Source organism: Rana temporaria, chromosome 3 (genome assembly GCF_905171775.1).
Source record: "Rana temporaria chromosome 3, aRanTem1.1, whole genome shotgun sequence".
Taxonomy (NCBI): Eukaryota; Metazoa; Chordata; class Amphibia; order Anura; family Ranidae; genus Rana; species Rana temporaria.
In genome coordinates this window covers 278825738-278851366 of record NC_053491.1, presented here as the reverse complement: position 1 = coordinate 278851366, position 25629 = coordinate 278825738, and the positions used below count along the sequence as shown (strand labels likewise).

General features: G+C 44.4%; 1 protein-coding gene across 2 annotated transcripts in view; it reads left to right on the top strand.

The window, feature by feature from the left end:
• RUFY1 (RUN and FYVE domain containing 1) overlaps positions 1 to 25629 on the top strand; it is a 229922-nt gene that overhangs the window by 178199 nt on the left and 26094 nt on the right. For both annotated transcript variants that reach the window (XM_040344683.1, XM_040344684.1), the window contains exon 16: positions 5626 to 5720. In XM_040344683.1, coding sequence (XP_040200617.1) covers positions 5626 to 5720 — 95 coding nt within the window. The remainder of the gene's footprint in view (positions 1 to 5625; positions 5721 to 25629) is intronic.

The window sequence follows — 25629 nt, the reverse complement described above, 5'->3', positions numbered from 1 at the left end:
CAGCAGAAGACACTGCTATCTTCTCTGTGAATAAGAGTCTAACTTGTCTAGTGGACAAAGTCTAACTTTTAAGGGCCCAGCCGATAAGAAGCTGGAATCTTTGCCTTATTTGCTGTGGCTGGTGCAGCAGCACAGCCCATAGTAGCAGCAATAGGCATTTGTCACCAACTTAAGCAGGTCACTAAACATGTCCCTGCTCAAGGGAAGCAGCCTGTTAATTAGCTGAGCTACCTAGGGCTTTATGTTTGCGGTTGACTCTCTTAAAGAGGTCAGTATGGCCGAGTGGTCTAAGACGCTACGTTCAGGTCACAGTCTCCCCTGGAAGCGTGGGTTCATATCCCACCTCTGACACCTATTCTATTCATCAGGTGTCATGCCTTGCTCTCTTATCAGGGCATATGCTAAGAATTCTCTGATTGAACCATTGGTCAGCTGTTTTGCCATGCAAAAAGCTGTTAGCGAATTTTCCCCTTCATGCGGAACAGTGTTCAGTGGTGCTTTTGGATAGATATATTCAACAAATTTCAGGGGGGTAAGAGTGCCCTTCTACTGGTAAAAAGAATGAGTAGAACTTTCCCCCGGTACCAGACGCCCCAGCCTCCAGGTAGTCGCGACAGCCTTTGACCAAAGGGACAAGGCAGGGATTCCCCCTATGTTTTTGCTCTGGCCATTGAACCACTGGCAATTCACTCCTCTACAAGTGTTGTGGGATTTCGCAGATCTACAGGTGAAGATAAGATAGCACTATTTGCGGATGACACTCTAGTGTTTCTGGGGGATACGGGCCCATCCCTGTCCGCAGTTATGTCCTTATTAGAATTGTTTGGATCCTTTTCAGGATTTAATATTACCTGGGATAAATCTGTAGTGCTACTTTTGGACCCTGTACGCTTGGAGCATCCACACCAGGCTCATTGGATGGCCCTGGTTACATCATTTAAATACTTGAGAGTGGTAATTGCATCAAATATTACAGAATATGTGGACAAAAATTTACTCCGCTTGGGGAAAATATACAACACCATTATGCTCGTTATGCTCTTTATTTAATGGTTCTCTTATCCACATGCTCTGGCGATGTCCAAAGCTTCATCCGTTAATGGGGAAAAATATTTATTACCCTAAATTCACTATGCTCTACTGAGATAATAGGAACACACAAACTTGCACTACTGGGAATAATTCCTGATGGAATGTTACCAGCAGTGATGCATACTATGTGGATAAGATCTTTATTTTTAGCACGTAAAGTTATCTTACAAAAATGGTGTATGCTGATCCTTCAAATGAATCCACAGCCGGGCACCCTCAGTAAGAATGCCGGTGTGGTAGAGAGGAGGGGGAGAGGAGCAGGGCTTCGTACGCCCACATCTCTGTACCGTGGGACAGGTGAGTGTCTGATTATTAAAAGTCAGCAGCTATACTTTTTGTAGCTTTTTTTTTTTTTTTCGGCGGAACTCCGCTTTAATTTTAATGCAACCCAAAGAAATACAATATTCGTAAACCAAATTAAAGCCTAAATAATACTGGTGGACATCACCGAAAAGGAAGAACTCACAGGGACCCAGTGCAACTTATGTTCACTTTGAGCTTTACCATTTTGCCGTGTTACATAAGTCACATTAATGTGGTATCATTTTAATTACAAATATTTGTTGATTATATATTGGGGTAAATCTATAAGAGTGCACAAATTACATAAATGTTCAGTTGGGAAAAAGTGCAAAATGTTTTTATTTATTTTTTATTTTTTTTTCAAATGTGTTTTTTTGTGTTCTCAATAAATAATAATTAAATATGTAACCCTCTTTGAAATCCCTAAAATGTTATATATAATACCTTAGAGCAGGGATCCTCAAACTACGGCCCTTCAGCTGTTGCGGAACTACACATCCCATGAGGCATTGTAAACCTCTGACATTCACAGACATGATGGGAATTGTAGTTCCTGAACAACTGGAGGGCCGTAGTTTGAAGATCCCTGCCTTAGAGTAAACTTCAAAACTCAAAAGATATAGGCCCGGATTCACAAAGCACTTACGCCGACGTATCTCCAGATATGCCGCGTAAGTGCAAATATGCGCCGTTGTAGCTATGCGCCGGACCCACATACTAAGATACGCCTAAAACAGGCTTCATCCGACCAACGTAACTTGCCTACGCCGGCGTAGAGTGGGTGCATATTTACGCTGGACTCATTTGGCGCTCCCATTGATTTTCTAATCACATATGCAAATGAGGGAGATACGCCGATTCACTAACGCACGTGCGCCCGACGCAGTGCGCATAAAGTTATGCCCCATAAAGGAGGTGTAACTCGGCAGCATCCATGCAAAGGGCTGGACCAGGGAACACAAGCCGACGTATTTTACGTAGTTTACGTAGGACGTGAATATGACTAGGCGTAGGGTTACGTTCACGCCGTAGGCAGTGATCCAGCGTATCTTAGGGAGTAGTTCTGACGTGATTCTGAGCATGCGCACTGGGATGCGTCCACGGGACGGCGAATGCGCCGTTCATTATACGTATCTGTCTGAGACTCAGCCCATCATTTGAATGTAGAAAATTGGGAAGGGATGGACAGCCGCACTCCAAGGGAACTTCAAAAAGTTGTCTTTATTGGTAAAAAATGGACATGCAAAACAAAACACAGCCACAGGAAGGGACAGCCGACGCGTTTCACACTATATCAGTGCTTAGTCATGGCATGTCCATTTTTTTACCAATAAAGACAACTTTTTGAAGTTCCCTTGGAGTGCAGCTGTCCATCCCTTCCCAATTTTCCACATTTGCCTTGTGCATTGCCAGCACCTTGGTTTCCTGAGAGGTTCCTTAATTGCAAACAAAGACTCACCTGGAGCCGTGACTCCCTTCCTCAGCCCATCATTTGCATGGGGTCACGCCTCACGCCCACTTCCACATACGCCGGCTTACGCCTAGGAAACCCAGCGCAGATTTGGCAGCACTGGCTTTGTGAATCCAGTGCTTGCCTCTCTGCGCTGCGTCGGCATAGCGTAAAGGAGATACGCTACGGCGGCATAAAGATGCGCCGCTGTTTGTGAATCCGGGCCATAATGTGCAGTACTGAAAAATGGCTGAAATGGGTTCCTACCACATCTGAGCCAAGCTATATACAGTAAGGTGGCAAAAAACACTGACATGGAGGTTTTCAGCCATTGACAGTAATAATGTACTTCCTTGTTATTGGGCCCTGCCATGTTCCCACCAAGTAACTAGAGCTGCGGATAGATGGAGCAATTTTTCTTTCAATCAACCACAGTCGGTGTAGATTGGGGAATCTCTCCCGCAAAGCCATTGTGTTCTCATGGCAGGGGAAGCAATCCTCGCTGGGAGAACACAGTGATTATTGCTAGCGGCAATAATCGCATGTAAAACCTGACCAACTGGTTGTACCCATGTTGATCAATCATCACTTGCAAAATCCATTACTGATTCTAAATTTGTGTTTAAAATGTTGCATTTATTTTTCCCTAATTTTGCTGCCAAGTGCATTTAAGAAATGTTTTGAAGTCAAAGCTCTATACCTTTTGCCAGAAGCCTTGAGAGTCTACTCTTCTAAAAAGCAATTTTGGGGTAGATGCAGTTAGGTGACAAAAATCTGACATGCCAGTTTTAAGCCAATGACAGCCAGACTGCACTCATCCTGATACACATGGGCCAAATATCTGCCGGTTCAACAGAACATCCGAATTCTGTCGAAAAAAACAACAGGCATGCTCCTCAGTTTTTGTTGTTTTTTCCGTTCTGCCTGCAGTCTAAGAAGAGGACATCTGGTATCTATGTATAATTTCGGTGTCATTATATATGTACAGTGATAGTGGTACATTCTCACCCCTGAGGAAGCTTAAAAAAAATAAAAAGTTGAAACACCTCGGGCTACCCAGCAAATGGACCTTTTTTATGATCACAAATATATTGTTATATGTTCGAGGTCTGATCTGAAATAGGATGGGATTACCACACCTGTGAATGTATAACATTTTCAGCCATTCATGGTTTGAAATGTGTCCTATGGTTTTTATTGTACTATTTAGTAAATGTTATACATGTATAAAATTAAGTAAAAATTGTTTTAGATAATTGCTTTTGTTGTCCGTAAAGTCTCAGCAGAGGTTCAATGTATGGAGTATTCAAGTTTGAGGGATGGCAGCAACCTCTGTCCAAATCTTGAACACCCTCTTTCTTTTGTTTTGTAGTATTTTGTCAAGATAGAGGCCACCAGAGTAAAAACTATTGATATCAAAATGGGAAATTCCCCCAATCGTTTTTTTAGCAGCAAAATAATGAAATGTTGGAATTTTAAAATCTTTTGTTCGTCAAAGGATGAAAGACAGATACTAGTGATATCTGCCTACAGAGTGTGCACCCAACTGTGCAGAGCCAACCGCCAAAGCCTCAGGGGTAAAACAGAATGATTATACGATCATCAAAGATCCCATGAAGACTTTGTGATTAGTACCAGTTTAAGGAAAAATGCCTAGGATTTTGTCATTGTTGGATTGTAATAGGTTAACTGAAGTCTGTTTGTAAATTGGTTAATGATCCCACCAGGATATCTCCACTCTCACCTCAGTGTGCCATAGTGGTTATATCCCAGCTTGTCCTCCCAAAGCATAGGTAGAAATGCAGACCTCATGGGGTAATCCAAGACCAAGGTGTGGAATACACATGGGTCAGGGGTACACATACAGCGGTCGCCATTGCGTCCTGACCCCATACTTCAGGGGGTCCATGCGGCCCCCTGTACACCTGGATAGGCCACATGTAGAGGAACCAAACCCTCCATGTGGCTGCTAAATGCCCACTTCTCCTCCTCTTTCCCGCAGATATTCAGCAACCGCAGGAGGGAAATGGAGGGCATCAGTTTCTCTACATGCCGCTCCTTTCACCTCCCTATCCCTGTCCTGCTGCTGCAGGCCCTTGTGTGCTTCCCTGTCATTTACTGGCCCCTTCCTTGTCTCAATAAATAGAGTCGTGATCTGTACCGATCACTGACTTATTTTTTTATTCATTCATAGCTGAGGCATAGTAAACTGTGTTTACTCTGCTTCAGTTTATGAATGAATGGAAAGAGCTATTCCTGTTCATTCGTTCATTCTGTGTAACGGAGGCTGATAAATCGGTCTTCAGTCTCTTTCTCTGTCTCAAAAGTAAGACCTCAGGGGTCTGTTTATATATTTCACCAAAGCCCCCCAACAGGGCTCCTTAAAAATATGTAAAAAAAATAATAAAATTGTAAAAAAAATAATCAAATAAAAAGCGACCAATGGTGGAACTACCAGGGTCGCAACTTGCGACTGAACTCTGGCGTACCACCACTGTGGGGAACCCCAAGACAGCTGGACCGTAATAAAGGGCCCCACGATGGGAGTAAAGAGCCCCTGAATCAGTGGGGCCCTTCATGGTTTCTTGCACCGAGGCCCTAAAGATTCTAATTACATCTCTAACAGGGGTGATGTCCCCTCCATAGGCATTTTTACTTGTGTAGTGCTACAATTGTGTGTGTGTGTGTGTGTGTGTGTGTGTGTGTGTTTTTTTTAATTTTTATAATATCTTCTTCAAACTGCTGTAGCTGTGTGTGATCATCATTTTTTCTCGCTATAGGACTTTGATAAGCTACATTTCGAGAAAAAACAAGTGCAGAAGCTGTGCGATGAACAGGAACAGGCACTACAAGAAATGGGCCTCCATCTAAGCCAGTAGGATTTTTTTTTTCATTCATTATATCCTCCACAGTAACACTATGTTAAAGCTGATGTCCAGGTTTCATTCAGACTCTAGTTAGTCTAGACCAAGCTGTTTTCTAGCAGCAGTACAAGAACTGCCTGTCCAGCTCCTGGAACAAAACTGTAAATTCCAGAGGCAGAGTTTGTGATGTAATCAGCCTGCCTCGCCACTCCAGCCAATCAGAGGAAGCTTTATATTTATTCATAGAATACAATGCTTCCTCCTGACTCATTTTCGTTCCAGAATCGGGACTGGAAGTTCTAGTCCTGCTATTGGAACACAGCGCTGCTTGCTTTGTGTAGCTGAGGCTACGTACAGTTTATATGGCAAAGCGTATATAAAGGGCGCTAACTGGATAAAGCTATATACGTGATAAATTAATAATTCCTTATATAAATACAAGTGACCAAAAAAAACTTTCATCAATTTACAAAAAAGTTTGTAGACAATTCTTCAATATATGCTCCAACGCCGTGCTTCTAAAATATGTGCTCCAAAACTTCAGACACAATAGTGCATCACCCGAAGTGACTTTAAAATGTGCTCACCAGAATTCCTCGGCCAACCAGTGACCATAAAGCATGTAATGTGAGAATCTCCTCAGTTCATAGGTCTATCTCCATGTTTATTTCAATCCTCCATGTGTGGATATCCTACGATCACAGTCCGATATGCAGTGGTATGTGGAAGAAATTCTTTCCATAGTATCAAATATCATCTGTCTTCCATCACAAGACTTTGGAATTGGCTCCGCCACAATGCCCATTGAAGTGCACGTTTACACTTCAAAACCACACAAGAAACCTTGAGCGGGAGCATGCGTTTCCACTACGCTGAGGTGTGAATGGAATGTGCTTTTGAAGGAAGTTTTTAGGCAGCAAGAATGACCAGAGAGCAGAGGGTTAAAAAAACAAGAACTGATCCATCAAAGCCAAAACTTCCTGACAGGAAGACTCAATGAACAACCACAGCGCTGGAAGTCGATAGCCACTAAGGATGGCGTGGCTTGTACGTCATTCCGACACAAAGAGATGTGTATATGAATGACGCGGCTGTGTTGGGGGAGCTGTTTTCAAACAGTGACAGATAGTACATGGAACTTCTCCCTGTACTGCTGCCACATGGGTGGCAGCTGCAGTACTGGAAACATGTTACATGTTCTACCCTAAAATCGGGTAGAACATGTTCCCAAAGTTGAACTTATTCTTTAATCATAGAGTGAGGTGGAGATTCAGGGGGAGGTTTTAAACCTTTAAATCTAAACCCAAGTAAAAAAAGAAACACATGCAGCCACTACACTGCTGTTACTGCTACTTCACAAGGATTGGTAGCCTGCAATATACTATATCAGGTTCACAATTTCAAGTCCTGAGCTACTAGCCAGGCCTTAAGAGTTACTTGTCACCAGTTGCCCCGCCCCTAATTCTGCCACTAAACACGCCCTTTGTAAATTATTATTTAATTCACCCCCTGTACACACTGCACTGTATATACCCAGTACACACTGCGCTCACAAATTTTTACTCTATCCCCGCTCCCTGTGCACACTGCCCCCCTGTCATCAATGCCTCTCCCAGCCTGTCAGTGACTTGTATATCTGTACAGAGTGAGTAGGGGGGCACAGTATAGGGGGCAGGATGGCATAGTACAGGGTGGGCAGGAGGGCACAATATGGTAGGCAGGAGTGCACAGTACAGGGTGGGCAGGAGTGCACAGTACAGGGTGGGCAGGAGTGCACAGTACAGGGTGGGCAGGAGTGCACAGTACAGGGTGGGCAGGAGTGCACAGTACAGGGTGGGCAGGAGTGCACAGTACAGGGTGGGCAGGAGTGCACAGTACAGGGTGGGCAGGAGTGCACAGTACAGGGTGGGCAGGAGTGCACAGTACAGGGTGGGCAGGAGAGCACAGTACAGGGTGGATAGGAGGGCACTGTACTGCAACACACAGCCAACGAAGTGGTAACGTATTCACCTTATAATTATGGGCATTGCAGACCATTCATGTTGACCTAACTACCGTTGCAGCAGGCACCCACTCTACTTATTGCATTCATGCTTTATGATTTGTTTTCAAATGCTACTGATTTCAGCAATCTGATGGTGGACTTGAATATATTTAATACTGTTCAATCATCACCCTTCTCAACTGAATACCACTGTGATCATCACACCAGTGCATCATAAAAAGTATCTTGCAAACTACCAGTGATTCTATGAATTCCCTATGCCAAAGATTTAAAAAAATATAGCACTTTGCCGTGACTAGACAATTTTGATTACTTATGGAATTTTCAGTGAGTTACTTATCACGTTGAGAACTATTCGACCAACCGTCCTTGCATGGATCCATGCCATCCATCCAACCTTCCTATTCCCTTCACTCCTAACCCTCCAACCAAGCCAGTGTCCAGCCCTTTCATTTAGTTCAACACTCTATTGACATATTGCAACACTTACAGGGACTATACTTGTCCCTACTTTCCTAGTGAATTGACTGTTGCACTAAATTCTCAATAACATCATATGAGTGTATGACACATGTCTAGGCTGAACACAACGTGTCCGGATCATGCTAATTGTTTAATGTTTGTTTGTGTCCTTACCCTTTTTGTCAATGTGTTTTGTCATTTGTTACATAAGGTAGCCACACCATATATTCTTTGGCCACCTACCTATCATGTAGTTCTAATATTTAATGCTTAATTTTTATCTTTTGATACCTAATAAATTAAATTAATTGTATCACTGTTTCTCTTTAGATCATTGCCTTGTTGCTCAAAGTAATCCCTTTAGGCCCTAGCTGGCCGATCTTTTCCCTCCCTTGGTCCCCCTCCTCGCCTTTTCCTACTCCCTGTTTTTCCCTTTAATTTTGTGATGCACTGTACACAGCCTAAACAGTCACCAAGATCTCCTGCTCCTATTCCCTGTCACATACAGTAGCCAGGATGTGCACAGTGTATAGCTGGCTACTGTGTTTAGTTCTGACCTGTGGAAATCTATGGTCAGAACGGCAGCTCAGTTGCAGCACCCAGCTCTACACTGTGCTCATGGTAGCTGTGTGTAACGGAATCTGATGCGGAGAAGGAGCTCTCAGTGCCTGTGCTCAAGCAGTGCAGAGATGCAGCTGAACTTTGGGGGGGGGGGTGCAGCCCCCTAGATCTAGCCATAATGTGTTACCGCTCCTGCTTGTGTGGATGGGTTGTACAGTGGGGAGAATAATTATTTGATCCCCTGCAGATTCAGTTTTGTTTTAGTTTGCCCACTTACAAAAAAATGAAGGGTCTATCATTTTTATCATGGAGAATACCAACTAGTTTTTCCTACACCGTGATCCAAAAGATCTTCCGCTTGGTTGGCAAAAGGAAACTGAGGGCTGTTTCCAGGCCCAGGCTATTGTAATTTTAGCTCCTAGAAGCATATAAAACAAAAGGGATTGAATGTGTTTAGGAGTGTGTACACCAAAGCCTGGATCCCAGAGCCCAGATTTCCGCAGAGAGACATTACAGGCAAACCTTGTTTCTTCTTTACACGAGGCCCGGTTACCAACCATCTTAGGAAAAACACACAAGGGAAGAGGCGCCTCTGGGTGTAATAGTTTTAAACAATTTTAATGTAAACATATGGCCACTCACATTTTTGTGGTAAATAGTAGGCATGTAAAATCCCAATGAAGGGAGAGAGGTGTCATCAGGTTCACCATTCACTTCCTGGTCCTGCAGGGCGCTGTGTTGTTGTGGTCTCACCGCTGATGGAATAGGAGTCGGCTGCGGTGGAACGAAGGGACCTCAGAACGAGGCTCAGAGCTCAGTTGGAGAAGCAGGCCAGGGGTGATGACGTCACTGGGGAATGCGACGCGTTTCCGAGTGTACAGGCAGCATCTGCCGCGGCTGCCACACTCCTTTGTCAAGCTAATGAAGGGAGAATGTGGAGCTAGATTTGTATAGCGAGGAGGGGGGGGGGGGCAAGGTGGGACGTACAGAGAATGGGTGGAGCAACGGAACGGGACACACTAATGAGGAAGGCAAAAGTTACAAGAAAATAAATAAGAATGAAATTAAAATAAATATAAATGAATGGCAGGGGAGGATATGTATTATTATTATTATACAGGATTTATATAGCGCCAACAGTTTGCGCAGCGCTTTACATCAGGGAAGACAGTACAGTCACAATACAATTCAATACAGGAGGGATCAGAGGGCCCTGCTCGTTTATGGCGCTATATACCTGCAAAATGTAATGCTGTGTACTAATAAATGACAGTATAGGAAAATGAAGGAGATGCAGGAAGAGTAGTAATTTGAGGGTGATAATAATGGGAGATAATAATGGGAATATGAGAAAAGGTCACAATAGGAACATTGTGAAGTAGAGAATTCAATTAATATGGTGAATGTAATATAAATAAAATGTATGATGTATGATGGACAGGGAGAAATATTAATATTATTATTAGAGGGACGGAAAGAGGGGGGGGGCTATTTTATAAAATAATATAATATAAGGGGGGGGGGTTATAAAATATGGGGGGGGGCACAAATGTTAAATGTCAGTGTACATATACACACATGATAATACACATGTGGGCTAGCATATGTACACAAGTACATTTGCCTATCTAAAGAGATGGGCATTTAGAGGGGGGGGGGGGAACATGGTGTGTTTATAATGTGTGACAACATGACATGGCATATATGGATGTATGCAGTAAGTAATTGGTCATATAGAAATATATAAATAAATATGTAATAACTACATGCATGAAAATGTAAAATGGACATATGAAGTTATACATACAATGCTAAAAATGACTTGCAATTACACATTCATAAATAATGCATAGGGAAAAAAAAGAGGCGTAGGTTTGATGGGGAGCCAAGTATAGTTAGGTCAGCTGGGCTAGGGGAGCTGTGTATTGGAAGTCCCCTTGTGGAGCCGCGGTTGGCAGATATGTCCCCTGTGGGGAATTGGAGCAGTCCGTTCAGGGTTCTCTCCAGCAAGGACTTGGTGGAAGCTGGTCAGAGGAATACAAGGGCAAAGGTGCACATAGCAGGGCTAGATGGGACTGACCTTTCCAGAGGTGTGGGATCCACATGCACAATAATGTCCTCTCCCTCGACTGCAGCGCCATGCTGTGTTCCAGCTGCCATCTTGGACGTCTGGCCTGTCGTCGTTGTGGGCTCCAACTGTCAGGAAAGGTCCCTCCTTACTTGCCCCACGGACATAGAAAAAGTCCCTAGGTTTTCTGGAGTCACGGGCAGGTGTAGTGGTGTGGGGCCGAGCTGTGTGCTGGCTACGAAGGGGGGTATGTTTGACCGCAGCAGAACAAAGCTCCCCTGATCAAGCGGTATATCGGGGAGCATTCGCTTCGGACAGTTGTCTTTTATATGCATGTAAGTTGTCGTTGCACTTTACACGTTATTGTTGGTTGGTAGGTGATCAAATACTTATTTTACTCACTGAACTGCAACTCAATTTATAATATTTGTATCATGTGTTTTTTCTGAATTTTTGGTTGATATTCTGTCTCTATCATTTAAAATAATCCTATGATAAAAATTATAGACCCTTTATTTCTGTTTAACCACTTAAGGACCGCCGCCTGTAGATATACGTCCACAGAATGGCACGGCTGGGCAGATGAACGTACCGGCACGTCCTGTACATCTACCCAGCCGTGGGTCGCGGGCATGCGCCCGCGACCCGGTCCGAAGCTATGGGACCCGCGGACCCGATCGCCGCTGGGGTCCCGCGATCGGTCCCCAGAGCTGAAGAACGGGGAGAGCCGCGTGTAAACACGGCTTCCCCGTGCTTCACTGTGGCGGCTGCACCGATCGTGTCAACCTTCTGATTAGGCAACCGTTGAGTTGGCTAATCTGACGGTTGTCTACGTCAACCTGCAGGATTACTCGACCGTCACTTTAAGAAGCCCCAGCCGTGGGTCGCGAGCGGCTGCAGCGCACATGCAACCCGGTCCTGTGCTCCGTGATCCGCGCCCGTGGACACGATCGCCGCCGGTGTCCCGCAATCGGGTCACAGAGAGGAAGAACGGGGAGAGGCAAGTGTAGACAAACCTCTCCCTGTGCTTCCTAGTGAGTCTGTCGCTGATCGGCGTCTGTTCCCTGTCATAGGGATTGACGATCAGTGATGTCACACGCCCAGCCACGCCCCCTTCAGTAAGAAACACACATTAGGGATCACTTAACCCCTTTAGCGCCCCTACAGGTTAACCCCTTCACTGCCAGTGTAATTTTCACAGTAATCAGTGCATTTTTATAGCACTGTTCCCTGTAAAAATGACAATGGTCCCAAAATAGTGTCATAAGTGTCCGATGTGCCTGCCATAATGTCGCAGCCATGATAAAAATCGCTGATCGCTGCCATTACTAGTAAAAAAAAAAAAAAAAAAATATTAATAAAAATGCCATAAAACTATCACCTATTTTGTAGATGTTATAACTTTTGTGCAAACCAATCAAACGCTTATTGCGTTTTTTTTTTTTTTAACAAAAACGAGTAGAAGAATATGTATCGGCCTAAATTGAGGAAAAAATGTTTTTTATATATTTTTGGGAAAATTTATTACAGCAAAAAGTAAAAAATATTGTGTTTTTTTTCAAAATTGTCGCTCTATTTTTGTTTATAGCGCAAAAAATCAAAACCGCAGAGGTGATCAAACACCACCAAAAAAAAGCTCTATTTGTGGGAAAAAAAGGACATAAACTTTGTTTGGGAGCCACGTTGCACGACCGCGCAATTGTCAGTTAAAGCGACGCAGTGCCGAATAGCAAAAAGGGGCCTGGTCTGGGGCTTAAGTGGTTAAAAAAAAAAAAAGATCACTTTTATTCCTATTACAAGGAATCTAAACATCTTGTAATTCCTTGTAATAGGAATATGGCATGACAGGTCCTCTTTACAGTGAGTTATGGGTTTAATAAGACCCCACATCTCACATCTAGACTAGGAAGCCTAAAATAAAAAACAACAATCACAATCGCCGCTTCACAGCCGAAGCGCCACAGTTTTTTTTAATGCAGAGGCCGGGCGTGACGTCATAATTTTGCGCGCGGCCTCGTCGGCGACCACGGATCACCGATTCTCAGATTACTATATTGAGAGGTAGAAGCACTGGAGGGCGACAGTCGACCCCTCTCGCCGCCCATAAGAATGATCAAGCGGCAGAACAGCTCGCTATGATCGTTCTTATAGTGTAGGGGATCGCCGGCTGAAACCGGAAATATCTGATTGATGCCTGTAGCTGCAGGCATCATTCAGATATACCACCACAAAGTCCAGGACGTTATATAACTCGATGGTTATATGTTGTCTTACTCGACCGTCAGATTACTCAACCGTCGAGTTAGCCAACCGTCAGTTATATTGAGAATCAAGGAAGGGTGAGTTTTGAGGTAACTCAACAGTTGACTTTGTCAGTTGGTTGGCTAACTCGATGGCCCACTCAGCCAACCGTCATATTAGGCAACCGTCGAGTTGGCTAACCTGACGGTTCGCTTTCTTGACAAGTCAACCGTCAGATAACAAACCGTCAAGTTGGCTAACCTGACGGTTGGCTAACTCGATGGTTCACCTGATCAGCCGTCATATTAGGCAACCGTCGAGTTGGCTAACCGGACGGTTGGCTAACTCGATGGCTCACTCAGCCAACCGTCATATTAGGCAACCGTCGAGTTGGCTAACCTGACGGTTCTCTTTCTTGACAAGTCAACCGTCAGATTAACAAACCGTCAAGTTAGCCAACCTGACGGTTGGCTAACTCGATGGTTCACTTCGTCAGCCGTCACATTAAGCAACCGTCGAGTTGACTAACCTGACGGTTGGCTAACTCGATGGTTCACTTCGGCAACCGTCGAGTTGGCTAACCTGACGGTTCGCTTTTTTGACAATTCAACCGTCAGATTAACAAACCGTCAAGTTAGCTAACCTGACGGTTGGCTAACTCGATGGTTCACTTCGTCAGCCGTCACATTAGGCAACCGTCGAGTTGGCTAACCTGACGGTTCGCTTTCTTGACAAGTCAACCGTCAGATTAACAAACCGTCAAGTTAGCCAACCTGACGGTTGGCTAACTCGATGGATCACTTTGTAAGCCGTCACATTAGGCAACCGTCGAGTTGGCTAACTCGACGGTTGACTTATCAAACTGTCGAGTTAGCCAACCGTCAGGTTGGCCAACTCGACGGTTGCCTAATGTGACGATTGTCTTACTCGACCGTCAGATTACTCAACCGTCGAGTTAGCCAACTCGACGGTTGCCATTATAATATATTGAGAATCCAGGAAGTGTGAGTTTTGAGGTAACTCAACGGTTAACTTTGTCGGTTGGTTGGCTAACCTGACGGTTGGCTAACTCGTCGATGGCCCACTCAGCCAACCATCATATTAGGCAACAGTCGAGTTGGCTAACCTGACGGTTGGATAACTTGACAGCCAACCGTCGAGTTAGCCAACCGTCGGGTTAGCAAACTCGACGGTTGCCTAATGTGACGGTTGTCTTACTCGATCGTCAGATTGCTCTACCGTCAGATTGCTCGATCGTCAGATTACTCAACCGTCGACTGTCAGATTAACATATTGAGAATTCAGGAAGTGTGTTTATGCCCAGTTTGACTTTATCGGTTGACGGTGCGTTGGTTCGCTAACTCGATGGTTCACTTAGTCAACCGTCATATTGGGAAAACCATCAAGGTGGCCGGTTTGCGAACTCGATGATTCACTTAGCCAGCCATCAGATTAGTCAACCGTCGAGTTAGCCAACCGTCAAATTACTATATTGAGAATCCAGGAAGTGTGAGTTTTGAGGTAATCTGTGCAGTGCCATAGGAAAAAAAAACTTCACGAATAGCTTAGCCAACCATCAGATTAGCCGTCAAATTAGCCAACTGTCCTCCAAGAATCTTGCTCCCGCGCGTCCCCTTTGGGCGCGCCCCCGGAATTATCCATGACCGACCCGGCGCATCACCGATCACGGTAGATGGCCGCTAATTGCGGCAGTTTACCACGTGATTGCTTCGTCAAATGACGGAGCAATCACTTGTAAACTAACCGGCGTCTTGTGACGACGCCGGTTTCCTCTCTCCCCTCTCTGTACAGTGTGATGGCAGCAGCGCTGCTCTGTGACAATTGAAGTTACAGATTTATCCATCCCTGCTCAGCCATCCCTGCCCATACCCTGCAATATCCAGCCATGCTCAGCCATGCTCAGCCATACTCGACCATGCTTCACTTTTGTGTTTTTAACCACTTCCCGCCCGCTGGCCATCATATGACGTCCTTGATTTTGTGCGGGGATATCTGAATGATGGGTGCAGCTACAGGCATCATTCAGATATCGTCTTTTTCAGCCGGCGATTCCCTACACCATAAGTATGATCATAGCGGCTGTTCCACTGCTTGATCGTTCTGACGGGAGGCGAGGAGATGCCCCCCTTCTACCGACTCTACCGTTTTTTTTTATTATTATTTATTTCAGGCTTCCCAGCCTAGAGGTGAGATGTGGGGTCTTTATTGACCCAATAGCTCACTGTAAAGAGGACCTGTCAAACTAAAATAAAGTAAAATGAACAATATTTTTTTTTTATTTTTTTTAAAGTGCCCCTGTCCCCGTGTGATCGAATGCAGAAGCGAACGCATACGCAAGTCCCGCCAGCATATGAGGTATCGCTGCAAACGTTAGAGCGAGAGCAATAATTTTGGCCCTAGACCTCCTCTGTAACTAAAAACATATAACCAGTAAAAAAAATCAAAGTGTCGCCTATGGGGATTTTTAAGTAGCAAAGTAGCGTGTGGAATTGAAGGGTGACATGTTGGGTATATGTTTACTCAGCTTAACAACAAAACCTTGGGAATGCCCAGGGAAAAACCAAGCCTCCTTACCGACCAGCCAACCAAATTAACCTGTCTAACAGTATGCGTTAAAAACAGGGGTTTTGTCCGCATGCATTTGCAAACGCATGCGTGAGCCACAGAGCCGCGCCAAGGCACCCTGTAATCTGTGGTCCTAACACTAAACAATGACGCCCCCACAGTGGAGGCACATGCATTCTAATGGATAGATGGGGGCAGGTGGACTTCATCTTTCACATTATGCAAAAACATTGGCCTAACTTTACCTTTGTGTTTTTATTTAAAGCACAAAACATTGGATAAATTCCTGCGCAAATACCGTGCAAGATAAAAAGTTGCAACAACCGCCATTGTATTCTCTAGGGTCTTTGCTAAAAAAGCATATATAATGTTTTGGGGTTCCAAGTAATTTTCTTTTTTTTTTTCTTCCACTCAGTCAATGACTTTCTTGGTGACTTTCTCATGGAAGATGGTCCCCCATCGTCTCCGAAGAAGTTTTAGCATCATCTGCGGAAATATGATCACTTTTTTTTATTTTTTTTTATATGTTGCGTGTATTTTATCTGTTTTATACAAAATGAATTAGATTTTACAACCTAACCGGAGACTAATGGTATACCTAAGTTATACCCGGCAATTCACTCCCTCCCCAACCCCCCCCCCCCACCATCTTGTGACTCCACATTACTGATTTATCCCATATGCTACTTGAACTTTCTATCTCTTCCTCAAGTTTTCCAAATATCCCCTAGTTTTTTTTAACTCGATCCAATTTGCCCATTTGCCTCTGTGATCAACTTTTTCCTCATCGGTCCCGTCCTTCCACTCCTCCCTCCTGTAAGTATCTTCCACAGACTCCATCCACTCCCACACTTGTGGGCTTTCTGCTTCCCTCCACTTTTTTGGTATCAGACGTTTGGCTGCATTAAGTAGGTGAGGGGTCACCTACTTACTGTACACCCTCTCCAACAGTCTGCTGACTGTCAGTCTCTGTATTTGCTGATTTTATCTGGGGTGGCATACCACCCCGTTAAGCATTTAAAGTTCATCTCGGCAGTCCTTACGTCTGTTGCGGAGGTATGGGTCATTTTTATTATTCTTGTTACTGATGCTTTTCCTCTGGGTACTTCCAATTCTCTTTCCCATTTTAGAATATATTTTGGGATTTCTTGTTTTTCCTTTTTAAACAAAAACCTGTATATTTTGGAGATATTGCCTTTTGAGCTATCAGTACTGCAGAGTTTTTCTATCGGTGTATATTCCTCACTTGATCGAAGAGGTAGCGGTAGGCGCTTAATAAAGAGTGCCAGCTGCATATATCGCCATTCATCCAGCCTCATGGATTCTATCTTTGTTTTAATTTCGTGATGTGTCAATATCTTACCCTTTTGTATTATATCCCTAACCTGAGTTCTATTTTTAATCCAGTTCCCTCCCACCCCTTCAGTCCCCGGTGCAAAGTATTCATTGTTTTTTAAGTCCATTAGTGGGGAATTAAATTTTGATTTCAATTGTTTGTGTACTCTATCCCAAACCCGCAGTGCATTAAATGTTATTTCATGTGCTGAAGTGTCTAAAGTTCTATGTTGGGGTGGATTCCAAATAATTCACCCCAATTGTGTCCTTGCAAGTGCGCATTCAATATTAATCCATCTTTTGTCTGGGTTTTCTTTGGCCCACTCTATTACCCTCGCGAGAACCGTTGCTACATAGTATTTACTGACATCTGGGACCGCCAGTCCGCCCATTTTCTTATTCTGTTTTAGTACTTGAGCTGAGATCCTCTGTCTTTTGTTTTTCCAGATGTAATTCATCAGAAGGGAGTTTAATATTTTTATATATGTCTGTGGTAATGCTACTGGGACCATTTGGAATTTATAGATAATTTTTGGGACTAGGACCATTTTTACAACGTTTATCCTACCGAACCATGAAATTGGCCGATGATAGATCGTTTTAATCTCTCGTTTAGTTTCATTTAGCAGGGGGATATAGTTTACTCTATACGTTTTCCTTAGAGAGTTTACGAGTTTTATACCGAGGTAATTTATTTCTTTTTTCCAGGAGAAACTGAATGCCATTTGAAGGTATAGTTTTTCAACCTTAGAGATATTGACATTCAGTATCTCCGTCTTAGAAACGTTCAATTTAAAATTTGAGACCTCCCCATACTGTGTAATATTTGCCATTAGGATCGGAAGTGTGTTTCTAGGGCTACTTATAAAAAATAGGATATCGTCCGCGAAGGCGGCCAGTTTGTGCTCTTCTGTACCAACTTTGGCTCCCCCAATTTCGGAGTTGTTACGTATCATTGCCAAAAGGGGTTCCAGCGAAAGAACGAAAAGAAGAGGGGACAGGGGGCATCCCTGCCTGGTCCCGTTCCTCATCTCCAGGGGGGTGGATAAGGACCCGTTGATTTTAATCCTGGCGCAAGGGTGGTGGTACAGAGTTTTAATCCGCCTCACCATCCTTGGGCCTATGCCTATATTTTCTAACGTTTGAATCGTGAGCCCCCAGTCTACCCTGTCAAACGCTTTTTCAGCGTCCACTGACAGGAGTAGACCGGGGGACCCACTATCTTTAATCTGCCGAAGGAGAAGGAGAGCCCTAACCCCATTGTCCTTACCCTCTCTGCCAGGTATAAAACCTACCTGGTCAGGATGCACTATAGTTGTCATTAACCCCTTTATGTGTTCGGCCAAAATCTTAGCGTACAATTTTGTATCTGCGTTTAATAATGAGATTGGCCGGAAGCCTGAGCAAAGTGTGTTATCTTTTCCCTCTTTTTTTATTACAGTGATTGTTGCTTCCAGTGCCTCCCGGCTCATCTCGTATTCCGCCCCTAGCCCGTTTAAGTAGTGGCAGAGTCTGGGAATCAAAATGGTACCGAACTTTTGCAAGTAAAAGGTCGTAAAGCCATCTGGGCCTGGGCTTTGCCCCTTAGCTGAGTTTTTTAGGGCTAGGCTCACCTCCTCCTCAGTTATAGGCTCCTCCATTTTTGCGGCTACTTGAATATCTATCCTAGGTAGATTTGCTTTCTGTAATATAGCTCTTATTTTGGTCTCTTTCTCTCCGGGGTTCCACACCTTTTGCTGTACAGCATATAGATCTTCGTAGTAATTTCTAAAAACTTTGGCAATATCCCTAGTTGAGTTAGCTAGTTCCCCGTTCTTTTTTTGGATCTTCTCAATAAAGTTTCTCGCTTTCTTTCTTTGTACCATTCGGGCTAAATGCTTACTGGGTTTGTTCCCCTCAATGTATATCTCTCTGTCCCTTCTGTTTAAAAGTCTCCTTGTTTCTTGCTCAGAAAGTACTCTATATTCGTCTCTTTTTAGGGTCAAAGCATGGACAGTTTCTCTCTTTTGGTCCTGTGTTTTATGTTCTTGTTCTAACTTATAGATTTCTTCTATTAAGGATTTTAACTTCCTGGTACTTTCTTTCTTTTTCCTTGCACCCTCCGCAATAAAGATCCCTCTTACGTATGCTTTGTGGGCATCCCATAATGATGCCCCCGAGATCCCCTCCGTATCGTTCTCCCTAAAGTAAGACTCCAGTTCCTTTTTGACTCTCCCTACAACCCCTTCGTCTTCAAGTAGGCTTTCGTCCAATCTCCACGCCGGTCGGTTTAATTTCTGTAATGATGTACTAATTTTTATTGTTATGGGGGCGTGATCAGAAATTGTCGTGGTCTCAATCCCTGCTTCGATCACTCTTTCAAGTAGTCTATGATCTATGAGGATATAGTCTATCCTCGAGTACGTCCCGTGCACAGGGGAGTAAAAGGTGTAGTCACGAGTTTTAGGATGTAGAATTCGCCATACATCAATCAGTTGGTTATGTGACATTCGTTGTTTCAGTTTTTTTAAGTGCTCACCATTAAGTCCCCTGTGCCCGGGACGTACTATCAAGTGTGGGATCCATGCAGCAATTAAGATCTCCCATTAGTACCACATGCCCCTCCTCAAAATCTTTTAATTTCCTTAGTTTTTTTTTTACATATTTGACTGAGTTCACATTGGGGGCATAGACATTTGCCAGAGTGAAATCCACTCCACCTATTTTAACTTTCAAGAATAAGAATCTTCCTTCGGGGTCGGTCAGTCTATCACCCAGTGTAAACTGTACGCCCCTCGCAAATCCTATAGCAACCCCACGTGACCTCTTTGATATTGTATCTCCGTAGAACCATGTGGGGAAATTGGGGGAGAACATCTTGATGTTGGTCTCTGATGTCAAGTGAGTCTCCTGTACAAAGACGACATCCGCCTTATAATACTCCAGTTCCTTAAGAATTTTGAGTCTCTTGACATGGGAGTTCAGCCCTCTTACGTTATAAGAAAGAAATCTAATATCAGTCATCTAAGGGAAATTTGCGTAAAACTGCCTCTTCCATGTGGAGTCTCCGAGATGGTCCCCGCCCCCACCCCCCCATGCCTCCCCCTCCCCCAGCAAACTTCTCCTCCTCCACTCCCCCCCCCCCCCCATGGCCCATTCTTGGCCTGGGAGCCCCTATTGGTATCCTCCTCTCCTTTACCATCGGCTCCCCTCCTGGTGGTGGTGCTCTAGGACATCCCATGGCTACCCGCCCGACCCCCATCCCCTCTCCCTCCATCCCCCCCCCCCCCCCCCCACACCCAGACCACTCTTTTTTTTTTTTTTTTAATCAGCCCAATCCGGCAAATCTGGGACTGGTAAATCCAATCTTTGACAGAACCCTGTCAGCTCTTCTGGGAATCTCAGCCGTGCTGTTATCCCCCCCTTTAGGCCAATAAGGCATGCGGGGAACCCCCATTGATAATTCACATTCTGTGAGCGCATTAGTTCTAAAAGGGGTTTCAAGTGTCTTCTCCTTTGTTAGTGTTTCTTTTGATAAGTCCGCGAAAATCTGAATCTCCCCTTCTTTGTATCTGATGGGGGAATTCCCCCTCAACCTACTCCAGATCCTGGCTTTATCCTCATAGTTCCGAAACCGGACAATAACATCTCTGGGACCCTTTCTTTCTGACTGTTTAGGGTTCCCTACCCGATGTACCCGTTCAATTTTAAGGGGCTTTGTTTCTGCCGATTGGTCCAACAGGGGATTAAATATGATGTTCATAATGTTCCTTAGATCTTCTTCTTTTTCTTCAATTAATGCCCGGATTCTGAGATTCTGTCGCCTGTTGCGATTTTCCTGATCTTCTATCCGGTACGCTAGAATTTTTTGGTTATCTGACAGATATTGAACTTGTGTTTTTAGTTTATTCAGTTCGCAGTCTTGATCTTCGATTCTTTTTTCCGTCTCTTCCACTCTTTCTAAGAGACCCCCCAGATCCAATCTTATCCTATCAATTTCTGTTTTGATAACATTTTCCGTCCTTAGCAACATCACATCCATTTCTGCTTTTGATGGCGGCCGAGTCTCCTGACCCGTCTCGTCTAGGCTGCTTCGCTCTTGTTCGCTTTCTGAGGTCGTTTCCCCTTTAGAGCAGTCGGCACTGCCTGCCCCGGTCATAGCCTCGGGTTTCTTCTTTTCGCTTTTCTTTACCGTTCCAGGGCTTTTAGTGTTGCCCTCTTGAGTCATATAGTGCTGTATTGAACTAGTCCCAGGTTTGCTTTTAGGCCCCTTTGAGGCGACGCCTCTTGTGGACCTATTCATCTTATTAATAGGTCTTATTCTTTTACCCAGTTTGAGGGTGGTCTAATATTTAAAATCCTAGACACTTTTAGACCGATTTTGTAAAGGGGTGAGCGATAACTAGCCCCCCTCAACACTTATTCGTCCAAACAAAAGATTGTACTCCGAGAGCCACAGTCTTAGTTGGGGGCAAACATATAGCAGTGCAGGAGGTTGTACTCAAATTCCCAGGATTATGGGTAACGATGCTTATGGTCAGAGTTTTGGATCATAGGTAGAAGCCTACGGTCGCAATTTCTATGGTCTCGAGCGCACGGATCTAGGTGGTCCGCAGTACTGTTCCCTGGATCGCAAGGATCCGAAATACCTTCAGATTCTACCAGTCCTAAGCCTTTCTCATACTCCGAATGTTTGTTCATTCAAATGAATCGCCCGGGGAGCTGGGTTTATATGTATATTGCTTATAAGATCTATATGTTTCACTTCTCGGTCCTCAGCAAGTTTGTGGGTGTTCTGAGTATTTTATAGTTCCTAAGCGCTTTTTGGACTGTTCTGTGTGGGAAAGATACTAGACCTAGTCCCCCCAACAAATATTCAGTCAAACAAAAAGTTATGCTCCAGGAGCCGAGGTCATGGGTGGGACCATGTATGTAGCAAAACGAGAAAGTATGTTCAAACTGCCAGGAATATAGATAGCCGTGCTTATGGTCAGAATTCTAGGATATAATAAGATGCTTATACTTGCAATCATTATAGCAGATGTATGGGTCCTAGGTGATCCACCAATCAGTCCCTTGTAGCACCGGGGTCCGAAACAGCAATACGCACAGAGTACTGCGCTTCCAAAACCCTGCTGATACTCAGGGTGCCTGTAAATACAAGTAATCACCTGCCCTCGAGGTATTAGATTTATATGTATATGCTTATGATATCCAAGTATTTTACTTTACTGCTCAGTTTGAGACAGCCATTGCCCAGCTTGTCTTAGAGAGCCCAGAGCAGAAGGAGCAGAAGAGAGGCACTGTCTGATCCCCTGAACATCCTTCCATACTTAGATTTGAAACCAGTCCCGCTATTACAATGCCATATAGCCTAGATACATAAATAGACACAGTCTCTGTGGGAGGGTATGAGAAAGGGGGGGGGGTTCGGGGGGGACCAGACCCGACCCAACTCGGCTCAGACTGAGCGCCTCACCAATCCCCGCGGCCCATCCTCCGTCCGACCGCCGGAATGTGTAGCTCCACAGGGGTCTTGTTGACGATCCTGCCGCTGTGAACGTCCGTGCTCTCCGCTCTTCCTACTGCGTCTCACTCTGCAGCCGGTGCGGGGCATCGATCACGTGGGACCGCGCGGCGCTGTGCTCTCCTTCCTCCAGGTCCCCCGGAAGCATCGGGTCCAGAACGGGGAGCGGGAAGTGGTGACGAGTCTCCCGTGCAGGTGGCAGATCTCCAGCCTCTCACGCTGTCTTCTGCCAATCCGCTGGTGGATTCGCTGGAGCCTCTACACCGCTTGCACCGCTACCGGCCGTGGGGCAGTCCGGCACCTCCCACCGTCAGACGCCTCACGTCCTCCTCGGACGCATTCCCGACCGGAAGTCGGGGGAAAACATTCTATTCTGGAGGTCCAAGTAATTTTCTAGCAAATAAATTATGATTTTTACATGTAGGAGAGAAATGTCAGAATTGGTCTGGGTGCTCCAGAACGCCTGATGGTGCTCCCTGCATGTTGGGCCTCTGTATGTGGCCACGCTGTATAAAAGTCTCACACATGTGGTATCGCCATACTCGGGAGGAATAGCAGAATGTGTTTTGGGGTGTAATTTGTGCTATGCATATGCTGTGTGTGAGAAATAACCTGCTAATATGACAATTTTGTGAAAAAAATATAAAGAAAAAAAAAATCTTAATTTTGCAAAGAATTGTGGGAAAAAATTGTAACTTCAAAAAAACTCACAATGCCTCTTTCTAAATACCTTGGAATGTCTTCTTTCCAAAAAGGGGTCGTTTGGGGGTATTTGTAAGGGTTGTCCCGATACCACTTTTTTTAAGACCGAGTACAAGTACCGATACTTTTTATTTTTTTTAAGTACTCGCCGATACCGATTACCGATACTTTTATTTAATCTCATGTGACAGTGGCATATGTCAGTATTTTTTTTTTAATTACATTTTCTTTTTCTTTTTTTTTACAATGATTTCTTCTTTTTGGGGGGGGGGGGGGGGGTGGACAGTGTCAGTGTGTTTTTTTTTTAATTATTATTATTATTTTTTACAATTTTTTTTTATTATTTATTGCAATTTTTTTTTATCAGCCCTGTTTGGGGGCTATGGTGAGGTATCAGGGGTCTTAACAGACCTCTGACCTCTCTCCTTTGAAGGACGGATGGGGACTGGAGGAGAATAGGGGACAGTCAGCAGTGATCGTGTGTGGGAGAGAAGCACCGATCACCGCTGAAAGCCGCGGCGAGGGGTTTGAGAGAGAGGACAGCTGTCAGACTTTTAAATCTATACAGGGTGATCAGTGCTTGTAACTCCTCAACAGCACTGATCACCCTGACTGCCCAGGTATCGGGTGAAGCATCGGAGCATTTGCCCGATACCGGGCTAATGCTCGGTATCGATACCGATTACTAGTATCGGGACAACCCTAGTATTTGTACTTTTCTGGCAAGAAATGGGTCTCAAGAAATGAGATGGGCCGTCGGTACATCAGGTGTGATAAATTTTCAGATATTGGCACCATAGCTTGTGGACTCTATAACTTTCACAAAGACTAAGTAATATACACCAATTTGTACTTATTTTTACCAAAGATATGTAGCAGTATAAATTTTGGCCAAAATTTATGAAGAAAAATTACCAATTTGCTAAATTTTCATTTTTCAATTCATTTTTGTACAGCATTTTTTAGTCTTTTTTTATAAAAAAAATTTTTAAAACCCAACGGTGATTAAATACCACCAAAAGAAAGCTCTATTTGTGTGGAAAAAAAAGGACAACAATTTCATATGGGTACAGTGTTGTATGCCTAATTGTAATTGTCATTCAAAATGCGAGAGCACCGAAAGCTGAAAATTGGTCTGGTTAGGAAGGGGGTTTAACCACTTAAGGACTGCCTAACGCCGATATACGTCGGCAGAATGGCACGACTGGGCTGACGGCACGCTTGCGACCCGGTTCGAAGCTCTCTCTAACAGAGATACACTTAAACATACCTAAGATAGGCTGGCTTGCGCCATTCTATCTTAGGCTGCAATGTTTCTTTTGCCCGCTAGATGGCGCTGCCATTGCGGCCGGCCTAGATTATGTAAATGAGGGGATACGCCAATTCCCGACGATTTACGAGCGTACGCCGGGCCTACACCGTCGAGTTACGTCGTTTATGTAAATGTAGAGCTATGCTCTAGTGGACTAACTATTGTTAAGTATGGCCGCCGTTCCCGCCACGAGGTTCAAATTTTTAGCGTTATTTGCGCAAGTCGTCCGCGAATCGGGAGTTACGTCGTTTACGTCCGCGTTGAAATCAATAGGGAAATTAGCCGCAATACGCCCTGGGAAATGTAGTCGCCCGGCGCATGCGCAGTACGCAAAAACGTCGAAAAACGTGAGGTCAAGCCTCATTTCAATAATACACGCCCCCTCCCAGTCATTTGAATTAGGCACGCTTACGCCCGCTCGTTTTAGGCTACGCCGCCTAAAATTTGAAGGTAAGTGGTTTGAGAATCACTTTTAACCTAAATAATTTAAGGCGGTGTAGCCTAAAAAGACTAGGCTAGGCCGTCCTAATAATAGGCCATTCTATGTGAATCTACCTATTAATGTGTGTCTCTGTCTAAAATCTGGCGTAAACCAGCAATCTTTCACATAGCACAGAGTCCCACCCTCACAGTGCCCAGTGGTTAAAATTGGCTAACTCGACAGTTGGCTAGGCTAACTCGACAGTTGGCTAACTCGACGAATAGTTTAGCCAACCATCAGATTAGTCAACCGTCAGATTAGCCAAACTTCAGGTTAGCCAACTTGACGGTTGCCTAATCTGATGGTTGTCTTACTCGACTGACAGATTTCTCGACCGTCGAGTTAGCAAACACGACAGTTGGTTAATCTGACGGTGCTTTTACTCGACCGTCAGATTAGTCAACCGTCAGATTACTATATTGAGAATCCAGGAAGTGTCAGTTCTGAGGTAATCTGTGCAGTGCCATAATAATATAAGAAAAAAAAGAAAAAACAAACAGTGGTTTTCTGGCTAACTTGACGGTTGGCTAACTCGACGAATAGTTTATCCAACCGCTAGATTAACCAACCGTCGAGTTCACGTAATCTAACGGTCGAGTAATCTGACGCCCGAGTAAGCCAACCGTCAGGTTATCTAACCAGGTTGGCAAATCTGACGGTT